The sequence below is a fragment of the Falco punctatus genome (genome assembly GCF_963210335.1).
Source record: "Falco punctatus genome assembly, chromosome: 4".
In the NCBI taxonomy this organism is placed as follows: domain Eukaryota; kingdom Metazoa; phylum Chordata; class Aves; order Falconiformes; family Falconidae; genus Falco; species Falco punctatus.
Window position 1 is genome coordinate 14,366,411 of NC_137583.1, and position 16,489 is coordinate 14,382,899.

The 16,489-nt window shown below is 50.1% G+C and overlaps 1 protein-coding gene and 2 long non-coding RNA genes across 5 annotated transcripts in view; 2 read left to right on the top strand and 1 right to left on the bottom strand.

Annotated features, from left to right (window-relative positions):
* Positions 1–16,489, top strand: part of LOC308062058 — a 66,385-nt gene that overhangs the window by 6,782 nt on the left and 43,114 nt on the right. The gene's annotated exons all lie outside the window — the stretch shown is intronic.
* FAM107A (family with sequence similarity 107 member A) overlaps positions 1–16,489 on the bottom strand; it is a 32,591-nt gene that overhangs the window by 4,921 nt on the left and 11,181 nt on the right. The window contains exons 2-4 of one of the 3 annotated variants that reach the window (XM_080382936.1): positions 14,898–14,961; positions 4,868–5,042; positions 926–1,082 (exon numbers count right to left, since the gene is read on the bottom strand). In XM_080382936.1, coding sequence (XP_080239062.1) covers positions 926–1,082; positions 4,868–5,042; positions 14,898–14,961 — 396 coding nt within the window. Of the gene's footprint in view, positions 1–925; positions 1,083–4,867; positions 5,043–13,439; positions 14,788–14,897; positions 15,054–16,489 lie in introns of those variants that run through there. The other 2 variants (XM_080382935.1, XM_080382937.1) reach the window with 2 other exon arrangements.
* LOC308062057 overlaps positions 5,039–16,489 on the top strand; it is a 28,153-nt gene continuing 16,702 nt past the window's right edge. Inside the window, exon 1 of the long non-coding RNA XR_013927455.1 lies at positions 5,039–11,058. This is a non-coding gene — a long non-coding RNA (uncharacterized lncRNA). The remainder of the gene's footprint in view (positions 11,059–16,489) is intronic.

The window sequence follows — 16,489 nt, forward strand, 5'->3', positions numbered from 1 at the left end:
CAGAAAAGCAGGGGAGTGCTTCACTTCAGAGCTGGCATGGAGGAGAGTGGAGGAGGTTTGAATCCTTCCCAGCAAAAAAGGCCTGTGAGCCTGGGGAAAGCTCTCAGCATTAGTTTATTGTCTAAGGGGGTGTAAGTCATCGTACTGCCTCACTTCTATATGCAAGGTCTTTATGGATCTGTCCCTGAATCACCTTGTTTCGTATTCCTGGTTCTTTGAGAGTGCTGGGCTTTGATTTTCAAGTGATCTCAGCTTGGCTGATAGGCTTGCAAGGGAGTTGTTGTGTCATTAATGAAATAAAAAAAAATTCATCCATTTGCAGTGCAAATACTGGCAAGTAGGACAGGGAATGACATTATTTTCAATGGCCACAAGCCTGCTTGCTGCTTGCACCGGTGTGGGTAAGAGGGCAGAGGCAGTGCACCTGGGGCACAGCTGTGCTGCTGACAAGTACCCGTGCTGAATATTGTTTTCCCCAGACATATTTTTGGCCAGGGTACATGCCAGGAACTGCTCCCAAAAGCAGCTTAGGTGCGATTGCAGCAGTGTTTGCATGTTCCAGCACTTGTGCAGCCTCTCACCCTGCACCCCAGGGTCCTAGGCACCCCCATGGTGGGTGCTGCAGCAACCCCCATGCTATTTGGGGTGCTCTGAACTGGAAAGCACACTCCAGGGACACCATGTGGTGTCAGTGGTGTGTGGTGGAGGTCCTGGGTGAGATGGTACAAACGGGGTGGATCCTGTGAGGATAAGGGTGCTGCAGCTGCATAGTGCAGCAGTGAGGGATGTACTGTGGCCCCTGCTTTATGCAGGGGTAGCAATGCTAGACCTTGGGTTGAGCCTCAGCTCACCCATCTCCCCTGTGGTCTGTGCCTTGTACAGGGTGGTTAGGATGAGCCAGGAATGGCTGAAAACTCAGTTCTACCTGATCCAGCCTCTGGTGCCTCTTTAATAGCTCTTTTTCAAAAGGAGACTGCAATTTCTTTGCCTCTTCCTCTTCCTTCTTCTGCCTGATGAGCTGGTTTCGCCGTCGGTGCTCGAGCACCCGCTGCAGCTCTGGCTTGCTCTCCATGCCCAAACCTCTGTGGATAAAAAGCAGATAAATCAGGGCCAGAGCGCCTACCCGCTGGGGTGTACTCACTGGCAGCCCAGCAACCCCAAAACTCTTCTCGGTCCTAAATGGAAGCGTGGGAGACCTGGTCCACAAAGCAATCCTGGTCCACAAGTCTATTCACACAGTTTTGAGGGTGTTGTGCTGCTGGGAGGGTGCCTGGGGTGGGCACAGTGCCTGCTGCTCGTGTGTGGGGCTTGTGGTGCTGGGGGGTTTGGTTTGCCCATCCCATTGCATTGAAGCGCTACAGCTTTCTGGGACGGGTGTGGAAGTGGGACCTTCCTTTGGCTCCTGCTGTCAGTTTGAATGATGTCAGTGATGGATTCAGCTGCGTTGAGGGCATTTTAAATCATGCCTATTTTTTTTCCACCAGCAGGGGTAGTCATTGATCTGCAGTAATTGTCCCGGCAGTTCCTCTCCTCCCAGTTGCATCCCAGCTTTGCTACACAGCTGAGGGCTAGCGGCCCCCCTGTTGACATGGAGGGTTTGGGTCAAGGGGCCAAAATGAAATGTCCTTTTCTCCTGGAAGCCGAGTGTTTGTGTTGTGGATGGCACAGGTGCCTGGCTCTCCGCCAGCCACCCGAAGCATCTCAGATGAAGCGGGACTGCTCCGAGCCCTGTTCTGTCAGGGAAAAGATCCATGTCTGATCACGGGAAAAGAGGCATGGCAAGGACAAGCAGCCAAGGCATAATTACATGGTGTAAAGATGAAAGAAGTTCTCCAAACAAATTCCAGAAACCTAACACTTTGAATATTGACATGCCTGAATTTGGACCCTAAGATTTACCTCCTGCAGGTGACCCCGGCCACCTTCCCACCAGCCTCTGCCCCGCTGGGAGCTTGGGAGTAGGTATGGATGAGTAGGGCTATGGGTGAATGTGGAACACGTCCCGATGTGCTCCTGCGTGGTTGTGGGAGGCTTCCTGCCCTTCTAGGGTAGTGGTTTGACCAACTCATCTCTTCCGTGCCAAAAGGAATCTGCCTTCGTAAAATCCATCAGCTTCCTGGCTTAAATCACTAAAAGCAGTGACTCTGCCCCACCAAGCCCTAGCCAGAGAGGCAAAACCTGAAGCTGCTGGGTGACTTTCTTTTTTTGCTGAATTTGCTGAATTCAGGGAAAACTGTATTGCGACTACACAGAGCTTCGTGTCGCTGAAGAACAGGTAGTTAGGAAGTGGCCAAGACTGCATTTACGCAGGCTATCTTCTGCAAGAGCAGCTGGAGTGTAAGTAATCTTGCAAGAAAAGACAGGACTAGGAGTAGTTGACTGAAGCTGTATTTTTGAGGAGAAGGAGTTGAAGACCTCATAGCTGTCACACATGGGGAAGGAGTGGGGCCTCACCACTTTCATGGGCTGGGTTTAGCAGTTGCTTAAATCAACACGCTCAGAGTATTTACAAGTCCTGTTGTAATGTGTGGGGTGTTTGGTGTTCCTGTGGGTTGAGGTCTGTTTTGAGACAAGGAGGGGACCTCCCCATGTCTGTGCTGAGGGCTTGCCCAGGGCACAGGGGGTCGGGGTGCACTATTAATGCAGAGCTCCTCAGCACCGGGAGGTTTCTGTTGACCAAACACTGGTTGGATTCTGCTAAGGCTGTTTGAAAGCAGAGACCTCAGACCCTATGGACTACAGAGCTTTCTTGGCAAAGTGGCAGGTGCTGAGGTGGTATCTCACATCATGGGAAACTGAACTGGCAGGCAGAGGGAGAGGAGAGGGAGAATGGGAGGGAGAGGGAGATGCTCTCCAGATGCAGCAAACATTTGCACTGTCACAACATGGCTTGGGGACCAGTGCTTGCATCCTTCCAGTGGCATGTTTAACAATGTTTCTTATTGTAATTTCTTTTCTTGCTTTATGACAGGACAAAGTTCACGGCAACGTCAGTGAGGGTAGCTGTAGCCTTTGCCCCGGAGCTTTCATGATGGTTTTTCAAGGCAGGAAGAACTTGGATGCTGCAGAAATGCTTTTCCCAGTGCTTGAGAGAAGGCAAATCTGCCTTGGCTTGCTGGAGACACAGCCTGCAATGTTGCTGTGGATTATTTGTTACCACTCTTTGATTTAATCAGCCTGTGTTGTTAGTACCCGGAGGTGTTGACTAAGATAAGGGTTTTGTTGCACAAGCTGCTAATTTGAGTTGCTTCTCCTTGCTGCTTGGAAAAACCAACAGCAAAGCAGAAACAGGAGCAAGTCATAGATGCTTCTCACTCCCCTTCTCCCCTCTCTACCTCTATGGTAACGTGTAGCAGGAGGCAAAAGTGGTGGATTTGAGAGTGGCAAGAAACCAGCAACCATGGATTATTGTTTGCAGTAGGGTTTGTTTCATGTGTTTGCTGAAAAATATTGAGGAGGCTAGAGCCAAAGCAGGTTTACACTGCTGGGTGAGATGTACAGGACTATAAAGAGAGGCATCAGGAGATACAGGATGGCTGTATCACTCCTGCCAGTATCTCATGGCACAGGTGGATGTAACATGGTGGCAGGCACAGAACTGGAATACAGAGTGGTGACACTCTTTTTGTTCGCCAGTTTGAAGTTCAGCTCAGTCTGGTGCCATGGGGTCTGTATCCCATCTGCTACCATCCATCTCTGCTACCTCTGTTGCAGGGATTTCTTGATTCTTGGTTTCATCATGGTGAGATTGGAATAAAGTCCTGTGAGATCAAAGCCAGTGCTGGTAGGTGAGCCTTTAAATTGAGCAGTATCAGTAGGCAGGATATGGTCACTCTCAAACCAGAGAGATTAAAAAAATCTGGATGCTATAGTTACTTCTGCCTCGATGCTCAAAACCAGCCTGGATCTGATCCCTGTAATTCCTCTGATTCTGGGAAAATCAAATCAAACCCAAGCCCAGCCAGTGCCAGTATTGATTAATGCTCCCTGCTGGCAGGCTTGATTGTTTGCCGAATTAATATGTGTCTGGTTCTCTTGATGACTGTGGTCCTTTTGAACAGGGCTGTGCTCCTTTTAATTAGACAGCCAAAGTGCTATCATGTCAGAATATTTCAGGGTGTTCAGAAAATGTCAATGTAAAGCCATCAGATTTCTTGCTGTGCTTAAAAGCCTCTGAACTGAGTATGCTTTTATTGCACTCATGCTCAGACAAAGGAATGATGTGGTTATAGGTTCTCAAGTCACTGGTGTCGTTTTCCTGATGTTGTATCTGTACCCCCAAAGAGTTATATTGGGGTGATGGGGGAGGAAGTCAGGAATGTGAATTCTAGCCTGTCTTCACCTGCTTCATTCTTCGGGAGACGATGATTAGCCTTCTCCTTGTACAGATGGTGCTTTCCCAGCTTTCAATGGCTCCATCCAGCCTGCACCTCTTACTGCCTCTGGGTTGACCTTAAAGCACACAGGAATGCTGTACATTGCTGGGGACTTGGCAAATCAGTGATGGAGACAGAAAAACCAGGACCAGGGAGAAAACATGTGTAGGACATTATAAAGGGGCTGTAGGGATGCCTTGCATCTTTGGGTGCTTGTGGCTCAAGGTAAGTGGAAACGGCAAGCAGCTCCAAAAAGTGCTAGCCTGATGATGCTCCAGGGTGGCAGAGCAGGGGGCTTTTGGTTCTGCTTTTGTTTTAAAAGAAACTGTCACATCAGAGAAAAGAGGAAAGGGCCACAGCAAGGTTTATGTTGTGTTTGTTTGCAAGTGAAGGGATTTATCGTGCCCTTCCAACTCACAGGCTATTGCTGGCATATGTGCCCTGGCTGCTGAGCTCCGCACCTCCAGCAGCAGGCTGCGACCTCCTCTTACCTTTTGTGGTTCATCAGCAGCTCTCTGTGCAGCTCTTGGTGGCTCTTTGAGGCTTTTACAGGATTTAGGAGCTTTTTGGGTTTGATGAGGTCTGGGTTTCCATCTATGTAGTCTGGGTGAGTCAGGATATTCCCGCCATCTGGTCGCTCCCTCTGTATTTCAGTGTACATCGATGCTGCAAGGAAAGAGGGGTGTTTGCGTGAGAAGTCTCACCCTGCTGTGGTGTGGGAACTCGCTGGAGCTCTCCTCCCCTGGACAAGGCAGAGGAGAAGAGATGGTACCTGCCCCAGCTGCTTGACACCCGCGTTGCTGTCTCTGCACACATGCCTCCCTGTGCTGGTGAGGATTTCAAAAATATTCCCTTTGCATTGTTGATGAGACACATATTAATTAGATCATTTAAATTACTTGCCAGCTGCTCGTTTCAGTGGCTGCAGCATTTAGTGCCAAGGATTAATTAATGCAAGACAGGTCTAACTAAAACTGGAAACAGCTGTGGATGTGGACTGTGCTGAGTGGCTGCTTTGGCCGTCCTGGCTGAAGCCGTTGGTCCCTGAGCACGAGGGGATGCTGTGGGCTTTGAGGGGCTTCCAAAACACAGGCCTGGGGAAGGGATGCTGTATCTGAAACCTCTTGTCAAGGAAACGTTTTGCTGATATCCTGCTGGCCTAACAATTGGGATCGAGCCCAATGCCAAGAAAAGCATAATTCGCCCATGCAGTATGTGGTCGTGCTGTAATAATTTGTATGTTCTGGATGCAAGAACAAGAGCCCACTCTTTTGGAAGTGATGACAGCTTGGATTTCAGGCAAACCACAGGGCATGGTCGCTGTTGGTATTTTTCTAGTGCTCTACATTTCCCCTTTACAAAAAACCCTATACGAAGTGTGTGCAAAGCACAAGTTACAGACAAACAGCCCGCAGTGGGCTGTGTCTTTAAATGCGGAGCACAGTGGGGCTGCCTGCAATTATTCAGTGTACGGTCTAATCAGGGGCTCAGAAAGAGCAATTTATTCCTGACTATTCACTTGAACAATTTGGAAGTTTACCAGTAAGAACAAAAAGTCCCAGGAAAAGGGTGTAGGCAGCTCCGTGCCTCTAAGTATCTTGTTATTACAGTATTTTTGGGGGCCTAGTGTGAAGTTAGATGGGTTGGTGGAGCAGCAAGGAAAACAGTTGTTCAGTAATGTTGTCTCTCTCTCTTTTTGCAATCTTGTGTGTAAAAGGAATAAAACCCTTTTATAAGAGAAATCAATAAAAAAAGGCAAGGGAAAGCAAGCTAGGTCATTCTTTCATAGTAAGTACTTATCAAATGTGGAGTGGATTGCAATCAAACAGAATTGTGTAAGGAATAATACTGCTGAAGAAATGATTCAATATCAAACAACTTCTCATCGAATGTTAATGTGGCCCGTGCTCTACTGCTTTGGGAACAAAGAAAAACAAATCAGAGCCCATTACATGAGTGTAATTGGGGTGAATAGTTTGGTACATATTTAAAGGGCACTTGGAAGCTGGAACCAGTGATTTCTTGTATCAAATTATTTTCCACTAGGATCATACATCACTGCTGGCAGAAGGGAAGGTGGTGTGGTTTGCTGTTTGGTGGCAAGTGCCAGGCTGATTCAAACCCCTCAGGGGCTGGACTCCGCAGGCTGAAGCTGGGGGCTCAGCGTTGCCTTCCAGAGAGATGCAGGGACTGAAGAACAGCCAAGGGTTAAGGCAGCACAATTTCATGGCTAATTTCTGTTAGATGACAGCCAGGTTTCGAACAGTGAGAAAACATGCCAGGTTTTCAGTGGGGTAAAATTGCTTTGGTTTTTTTCTTCTTCTACTTCTTCCCTTTTTTGGTCTTTTTTTGACAGAGGAGGCAGACAAAAGACAAGGAAGGAAGGTAGATAAGCAAAGGTTTGTTTTGGCATGAATGAAATGGATGAGCTCCCATTTCAAAAGGCAAAGCAAAGTCTTAATTTTTCAAGCAAAAAAGTCTCTCCATGGAGTAACCTAAATAAAACGCTGGTGTTTTTAATGGAGACACCATTTTTGGATAGCTATACTAATACACTAGCCTCAGTGTCACTGTGTCGTCCTGTCACCCTTTCCCTGCTGTTCCTGTGCTGTCATGTAGACCAGAGCCGCTCCCAGTGACAGAGATGCCCACACCTGCTTGTGTGCTGGGCACAGCAGGAGAAGGGCTGGGGCATATTGATCTTGGATTTGTTCATCTTAAATCTACCTGTTGTGCTCTGCTAGGGGATAATGCAGTGAGCAGTGAGCATGGAAGGATTATGTGGCCAACCAAGCCTGAAGGACCAACCTGGATGCCAGAAATGGCCGTAACTCTAGTGACTTTCATGGTTTTTTTCTATATGAAGTAGCTCTCAGGCCTTGCTGCTAAGCTGAACTAGCTCTTGGGGTACTGGTGCAGCACTGTTACTTATAAAGTAATTTTTTTTCCCTTGTGAGTCTGTGATGTATGGGTTTCCTTTTGCAGCTCTGGAATGGGAGTCTCTTCTTCCCTACCTCCAAGACCTAGATCCCGGGAGATTTTCTGGGGGCAGTCTGTCCCCATGTCCACATAGGGCTAACGCCCAGTAGTGTACAAGGCTATTGCACAGTGTCACCCAGCCCTTCAGTTTGGTCTTGTGGTGTTTCCACCCTACAGATGCCCAGGATGGTTGTGAAGGGCCCCCACCCCCCGCCTTCGGGGACCCTCTGCTTATGCAGCGTTTTTGGGGGAGCACCGCAGCGAGCCTGGAGGTTTTGAATTGGCTGATATAGTTATTTCCAGACTGCAGCCATCAAACGCTGCATAGCTGAGGCTTGCAAAGAAGCAGCGATTTAGTAACCTATTTACTGAAGGCAGATGGGGAACTTTTCCCTGAAACTAGTAGAAATGAAGAAAATACTGGGAAGGAAGGAGTGGGAGGAACTGAAAGCGACTGGAAGCTTTTCTGGCCAGGGGGCTATTAAATCAGCATGCAGAAGTCCTCATAACGAGTGCAATTTGACTGAACAACATTGCGGGGGCCAGGACACGGCAGGTAGATCTGAGCTTGGTTTTCGCTGCACTAGATGTGCCTAGTGGTGTGCAGACACTGACCCCGAGGGTTTGGCTTCCAGTGGGTGTCTGAACTGCTGCCCCAGGGACAAAGTCAAAGCCCTGACCTTGTCCCTGACTGGGACTGGAAGGAGGCTTGAACCTCACTGCGTGAACAGCACTTCAAACCTTCAGAAGACCTTAGCCTGGAACAAGTCAAGGAATGCCTTCATTTGCATTGGGCAGAAAAAGAAAAATGAGAGCATAAAAATATTGGTGCACCTGAAACAGAGCTTGGGGTTATGCTGGGAGTAAGGACGGGGCATCCTTTCTCCTGCAGGTTGGCAGATAGGGACCCAGTGCAAAACGTTTCTCATGGAGTAGATTGATCGTCTTCAAGACCTGATGTAATTCATGCCCGTGTAAGGGGAGACTGACTGCTATCAGGCTGCTTTTTGCCATTATTTATAGTGCTGGAGGTATAAATCAAGCCAGGTCTCTGCAGCGGATTTACAGCAGGACGTCTGTTTTTGCATGATTCAGCCATAGATCAATGAACAAGGCTCTGCTCTGACACCTCCTTGGCCACCACCATAAATCAGCAAAAGGTGTTAGACATTTTTATATTGTTCTTGGCAAGATATAAACAAAAAAATACATGTTCATTTTAATACCCTCTGCTGTACTCAGAAAGACAGTGTGACCTTTTAAATAGGTCTGCTTTGGAGCATTGCTCATAAAAAGCTAGCTGTATTTGCTTCAGCATACTCAGTTTTTTGCTTGCTTTTAAATATTTTCCCTTTCCTCATTTCTAGAAGCCTGCGGCTTTCTAGGAAAGGTACATTTCCAAGTGACTTTTCTGTAAGTAAAAAGCAAGAGTGCCTGGGTGTGGAGGCCAGGGCCACTGGCAGATACTTGGACTTCACACATGGCGTTATCTCCTCTCCCAGCCGTAGCTGTGAAATGAACTCCCAGTTTTCTAGGAGACTCCACAGGCACTATTCAGCATCTTTGAGATGGCCCAGAGACCAGCCACCCTCCTGCCGCAGGGTGTGGGACTGACTGGAGGAGAAAAATGACATTTTAGTATCTTGGTCTGTTCTGACCTAAATCAAAGCCCAAATGCCTGCTCTTACTGCCTAGAAATGCTTATAAATCCCCCCGTTCCTGGGACACTTGCGATAAAATCACCAGTATGCAATCCTGGGGCAAACTGTTTCCAGTTCTGATTATGCTCAGTCCAAATCTTTTGGGAAACGGGGAATCAGGCAGTTTTGGTGCAATGTTTAACACCTTTGAAAACGTGAATGTTGCACAAAATAAATGAAATCCATCCTACTAGAAGTGTAAAATGCGGTGTGCTGCTTGGGGTGCTGAGTGGCTTTTGTGCAGCCCAGGGTGAGGAGAAAGGTTTTAGCCTGATCCTGGAGAGGAGGAGCAGGAGGACTGGCTCATGCCCAGGGACAGGCGTGGGACAGAGGGGCTCGGCTCTGGCCAGAGCTGAGCTATTCTTCCTTTTGCCCTTCACAGAGCATTTATTTAGGATTAAGCGGCTTGTCTCTCAGTGGTGGGTTGCCCTGCGAGCCCCTCGGGACCGCGTGCCGTGTGTTGCTCCCTGCGCTGCCGCTGGCAGCCTGCTTCACCGTCCTGTGGGATGGAAATAATCCCCAGGAATGTTAAGGGGATTAACGGCCCTGGAAAGGGCAGGTAACCCGAGGGGTGCAGCTCTGCTTGTGGCTGCCTGCATGGCTCCAGCCATTCTTCGCAAGGGGAAAACCAAGAGCAATTGAAAAGAAAATTATGTGTAGCTACTGGCTATAGAAAGCTGTAGGGTGGAGGTCTGGGCACCTCCCCAGCACCTCTCGATTTGCAACTGTATAGGAGAACGGAGGGTGCAGCAGGACACCAGCTGCTTTTTGCAGGTTTTCACATGAAATGCCTCCTTCCCCTTGGCTTTTGTTTTGCCAGGCTCTCCTCGCCATCCTGCCCCTCTGCGACTTGCTCACCCTTCCCCTGTGCATCCCTCAGCCCTTTTCCGTGCCACCTGCAAACTGAGTTTCTCGTCCTTCAGTGCTGTCAGCAGCTCCGCTCTGCAACATGCCCTGCCCCCTGCAATGATGCCCTGTTGGTTCTCAGCATCCTGAACTCACCAAGCTGTCAATGCTCTCCTCTGCAACACAGCTCAGTGTTTAGCTTTAGCTGAAATCTATCGAGCAAATGTAGTTCGCAGTCTTTTATTTCTGCTGTCTGTGTCATTTGAGAGCTGATTTTCCAACTAGAGCGTCTCAGGAGAGTTTTGTCAATAGGGGCAGATGATGACCAAACTGCTTTTGTTAAAGATGCTGTGTGGGCATCCCTTTCTGGGCAGAGAACGGGCCTCTGCGAAATGCCATCCACATAAAAACAGGCAGAAGGCATTATTCTGGGAATGGGATCCAAGCTCAGGGGATGTTGCTATTTGTAATTCTGTGAAACGCTATTACTTGGTGGAAGGGATGAGACTGGGCAAAAACCTCAGGACTCCCAGGGTCAGAGCCCTGGATCTGGGTTTGTAAAAACTGCTGACCCAAGGGACCATTTCCTGGGCAGAAATGATCACTTAAAACTGTAGCTACAGAGGAGAACAACTGGTTTTCTGGATGCCTGGGATCTGTTCATGGATGCAGCCTTTTAGAAGAACTGACAGATTAACGAAGGGCTGCTGAAAGAAGCTGGTCATACATATCCTGCGAGTAAGGTGACTGCAAAATCAACACACCCAGGATGGTTCGGCAAGTAACCTGGCACCTGGGAAATGATGTGGGTTTCTGACGCATTTCACTGCAAACATGAGGGGAACCTTCCCTTTTCTGGGCTGTGGCCCCCGATGGCATCTGCTCCCCAGGATGAGGGTACCATCCCTCACACCCCTCTTGGGAAGACTGAGATGAGCGGGCATGTCCTCACCCCCTGCAATGGCGGGCAGTGCAGGTGGAGGTGCACAGGCACTTGACACTGGCCTCAGTTCCTTTTAAGCACTGGTACACGTACAATTCTCCTATTAACCAGAAGTCCACATATTTTTTTTTTTTTCATTTTAGAGCATGAATGTTCAGTCAATGCACTTCCATTGTCTGAAGTGGAGCTGGAGTTTGGCCCTACAGATTTTCCTGTGAGTGTGACGGCAGAAAAGATCATGCTGTATCTTAAGTCCTACAAAGAATGAAGCTGAAAGTTTCTCTTTCATTTTGGATTCTTGAATTGATGGCATTTGCTAATTTGCATGGTTTTCCTAACATTAATTAATTGTATTTTAGAAACACAGTATAGCTGGGGCTCGTGGCATCATGGGGCAGGGACACAACCGTGTGTCGGTCTCTGTGTGCCCCAAAGCTTTGTGTGGTGAGAGCAGCTTTGGGGCGTGCAGATGAGTTGCCGAGGATCTGCTGCCGGTAGGACAAGCGTGTTGACAAGCTGGGCACTTGCCTTTGGAAGCCACTTTCTGCATGGGCAGTGGGTTCAGGGCAGAGCGAGGCACCCAGATACCAGCTTTACTGAGCCAGATGTGGGTGCTGCCTGATGGGGGGGTGCCCAGTGCCTGGAAGCCCTTTGGTGGGGGGGTCCCCACAGCTGAGCCCACAAAACGCACCTTAATGCCCCAAATAATCCATCTGTCGCTTACCCATCGTTAGGCAGCTGAGCCGGGAATGAGATACCTGTCATTCCTTCACATTAGCTTAATGATTGCTGTGGCTCACTGCCCTGGTGAGGGATGATGATGATGTTAATGCTGACAATGATGATGATGATAATGATCATAGTAATAACAATAATAATAATGATAATAATAATTATAATGTTGATACGGTGAGTCCAAAGATTGGCAGATGCTAATCGTTACCGTTCCTGGATGAGGTGGTACCAGCTCTCATCCTCACTGTGATTTTTCCTCCCCTCTGGTTCCTGCTGTGCCGGCAGCTTGGGAGCATCTCATACCGATGGAGCTGGCACGCTCCACCTTGCTTGTCACCAGGCGACCGTATCACCGATAAATGATACACGTGCTCCGGAAAGGAGGCAAAGAACCTTTGTCTGCTTTTAATCTATAGTTTTAAATAATTAAGCAAGGCTAATTCTGGTATTTATAATGCAATAGGGTGAATGTAACTCGATGTGGCCACCGTGGGAAGCAGCACGCAGCTATCGGGTGGCTGCCTCCGGGCAGCAGGCGCGTATGCCCTGGTCCCCTTGCCTTTGCTCAGCCCTGACGTTCAGGAATAAAACCCCACGAGGCTGCAGGGTCAGAAAGGGAAAGAAAACTAATAGAAGTGTAGAACAGGGCAGGGGGACACGGTCCTGCAGCTCCCAGCACATCTGCCACGTCACCACCATTTCTGCCTCTGCCTCTCTGCTGAACACGTTCTGGGGATAGGGCTGCCCACCAGTACAACCAGTGCTCCCCACCAGTACAGCCAGTGTTCTCCCACCAGTATAGCTAGTCTCCCCAGTCCAGCCTGTGCCCCAGGTCCTGCCCACCCTTGCTGAGCATCGTGGCAGCACTACAGCCCACGGGTCCCGGGTCCCCCCTTTACACCAGCATCGCACCTGCCCAAGGGGGGAACAGAGTGGGCTCTGGGCTCAGCCCAGGCTGCTCTCGTGCCCCCACCTGTGATCACCCCAGATGTAAAGGACCCCACAGGTCACCACGGTCACCTGCTGAGCTTTGCACTCATGCACATGTATTTAAAAGAGAGAAATCCCGGCAAGTTTGGGACTAGTTGAGCTGTCCGGGTGCGTAGAAGTTCCTGGTTCCCTGTTTTGTGTTGGCTAATGTCAGAAATGTTTGTACAGTCAGGCAGCAACAAGCTCCCCTCTGCCCGCAGGCAGGATTGGGTGTGCTGGTTAATAATTTCATTTAACTACCTTGGACTGTGATAAACAAAGATAACAAGGCTGGGATCCCACTCTGTTAGCAATCACCAAGGGACGTCAGCCTGGTGCCTTTGCAAGCGGCATGTGGAGCGGCTTGTTTAGTTTTGTTAAGCAGTGACAGATGCTTAACAGTCTTTCTTGATAATCGCAAACTTACTTTTAATATCTCATCAAATATTTGCTCTGTGCATTTGCCTGCCTATGATACAGATGCACATCAATCATTAATGAATGTTTTAAGGTAGCTCAAAGGTATTTTGTTGAATACAGAGAAAATCCTTCCACGCTGATTTGTGGGGATAGTATTAGCAAGTACCCCTTGTCCAGCCCCATGCCGCTCCAAGAAGGTTTGAATCACAGCATAGGTTTGCTCTGGGAATTTCTTGTGGGATACAGGTCTGTTTTGAAAGGCAGAAGCAGAAGGGCAGCTCCTCAACCAGCGACCAAAGTATTACAGTAAACATGATATCTCAAAATTGTAAACAGGGTCCGAAGTCACCTGTGCCTAAACACGTATGCAGTGCAGATGCATCCCGGGGGGCTCAGCAGCCCGTCCTGGCAGCGGGGAGCTGGCAGAGGAGCAGGGACCCCCCGGGGCAGCTCAGGGGGCCCTGGGCTTACCTGATTTCCTCAGCGTGGCCCTGGGGAGCCCAGGGGGCAGGTGTTGCCCCGTGTCCCACGACATGGGGCTGCGGGGGCTGAAGTTGCTGCTTCTGCCCGGCTGTGCTCGCGCCTGTGTGACTTTTGGCCGGGTCCGACGAAGCTGCCTGGCTCCTGCCAGGTCTCTTCGGTGGGAGCAGGGACGGAGGGTCACGTGGAGGTGGCTGCTGCACCGGCTCCCTCCCCACTGCTCTCACCACCCCACAGGGACCCCACTGGGGGCTGCAGCTCAGCCGGCAGCAGCCGGTGGCCTTCGCTGCTCCTCAGTGCTGGTCCCAAAGGTTTCTCTGCCACCCTGAAAACTTGCTCCCTTTGCTCTTCATTGCCGGATGATGTTTTCCCAGGATGGATGAACAAGCTAATAGTTTTTTCCCCCCAAAGCAAACAGCTCCGTGCATGCCCAGGCACCTGAGCAGCCTGCTCAGCACAGCTGCTGCTGCTGGCAGAGAGGTCGCATCCCTGCTCCACCGAGGACGATTTCTCTTAAGTGTGCCTTAACCACGCTCCCAGAGAAATCAGATCGCCCCAGAGGAAGCCGCACGCCCACTCTCTTTAGCAACCACTGCAACAGCCAAGCCCGGCACCAGGGCAACCGCTCGAGTTATCGTGATTATTCCCTGGCGTGTTGCAACACCCTGTCATCTACCAACTGCTGCATGGTCCAGGGGGAGCAGCTGCTGCACCCTGCGGGTGAGGGCTGCGGGAGGGAAAAGCAGCCCCTGCATGGGGGTCACAGGCATCCTGGTGGCGCTGGGGCTGTGTGGTGCCACTGCATCGCTACCCCAGGCTCCTGCTGCCCCAAGTCATCCTGCTCAGATGCATCCCCTGCCTGGATTGGGTCCCTCATCCCCATCCTTGCTGTGGCTGGAAGTACCATGTTGGCTGTCCTTGAATTGCCATGGCCTGGGAAACCAGAGGCTGCAAAGCTGGGGGAGAAGAAGGAGTTAGACCACCCCAGCAGCTCCTCTTGGCTCTTAGATGGGTGCTGCCCTCCAGCTCTGGCCAGGTCACCCTGTGCCAGCCTGCAGATGCCCAGGTTCTGGTCCCAGGAGGTGGGCAGGGATGGGGAGAGACCATTCCCACCCAGAGGAAGGGGATGAGGGAAGCCGGGGGGCACTGCTGTGGTGCCCAGCCACATTCACACACCCATGCAGCACCCATGGGGGCACGCACATCACAGCCGCCTCCTGGCCTGACACTCCTGACTCCGTGAAGGATGGGAGAAAGAAGTGAGGCTGCCGTGGGCAAGGAGGTGCTTATTCACTTATCTTCACCTCTCCACATTTTGCTCCTCTCCACATCCCAGCATTCACCCCAGGTGTGTTTTCAAGCCAAGGGCTCAGCAGTGCTGGGTGTGACAGAAGCCCCAGCCCTTCCCAGCTCGCCTGGCAAAGCCTACCATGGGGCACTGGCACTCACCCGAGCTGCTGCCTCCCGGCTTCCTGCTTCCACTCGGACACTTGGGCTGCAGGGAATATTCTTTCTGGAAGAAAAGACAAGAAAGAAGTGGGCAAAGACTGTGCAGGTATTGCTCTGTTACAGGAGAGGAAATGCAGGAGGAGTTGCCAGTCATTTGCTACTAGACACTTAAAAAAAAATTACTATTTTTTTTTAACCTCCTGACCCGGAGCTATTAAATTTAATTGATGTGGAGCATCAGATACAGGAGATGAGAGGCAGGCTGGTCCACATTCCCCTGTGTGTGGTGTGTGCCTACGTGTGCTTGTGTGAGTGCGGTCAGCCCAAGCTGACCAGCCTTGGGTCAGACGTGGGCAGGGTTTTGAAGCTCCCATGCAGCTTTTGCCCCTGGACCAAGACTGTGGCGGAGGAGAGGGCTTTAAGTGGGGAGGTTGTGCAGTTTGTCTGCTCAAACTGCAATCTGCCTCACAGCCCACGTGTGCCCCCTGAGCTTTTTGTGGCTGTGCAGATTCCTCTCACGTCACCCATTGCCCTGCAGCCTGACTGCTTACTGCACACTTAAAAACCCCCACATCTGGCTCAATTTTGAACTGAAAAAGAGATAGCTGTACATCTGTACTACTTTCCTTGAGGTGCCTTTGAACAGGTCTCTGAATTCACTGGTGATGCATCAAAAGGGGAAAACAGCATCAATTTAAACCCTGTTTGAGCTCCCAGGTGAGTGTGGTTATGGCTGGTAGATGCAGGAGTGGGAAGGGGCTGTGATCCATCAACACTTGCTTTTGACTGAGTAAAACAAAATTGGAAAAAGGCCAGTTAAAATTTCTGGACATATTTCTGTCCAGTACACCCTAGTGCCTGACCAGCTGCACATCCGGGCTCCTCTGTGCAGGGAAGGGGGTTTGAGGGGTGCTTGGGACCTCCTGCCTTGAACCAAAAGACTTTTCATGGCAAAGCTGTTTTTCTGGAAGCTCCTTGCACAACATTTCTCTTTGCTACCTAAATTAGTAAGCAATCTCAACCTTTGCTCATGAGTCTTTGGGATTAACAAAAAGCCTTTGTATTCCCCCGGTAGCTCCCTGAAGGTTACTGTGTGATGGCAGTTGATTGCTGGGTGATAATTTTATCTGGAATGGCTCCTGCTGACAAGGGGTTGCGTCATTCAGTAAATGCCCCTTGTGTTTCTTACCAAGTGGCTTTGTGTCCCAGAAGGTGGCATGGAGAGCTCATTGCAGCATCACTCCTTGTGTCTCCTGTGCCTCGTGTTGTTGTGAATCTGGTGAGGGTCTTGTTTGGAGGTATCACCCCCAGACAAGACAGCCCAGGAGAGTCCCCATGCCAGCAGCTGGCAGAAGAGCCAGGTGGCTCCGGCATGGCTCTGGCATGGCTCCAGCGTGGTTCCAGCACAGCTCTCCAGCACATGTGGCCACAGAGGGTTCATTTCTTGGGACTTGGACTCTGCCCTGCTGAGGAAGCGATGTGTTTTTTTTTTTTTTTATTCAACGTGCACGTGGAGAGAAAATAATGCTGTGCCGAATGTGCACCCAGAGCGTCACTGATGGATGGCCGTATGGTTAATTAATAATGCTGGA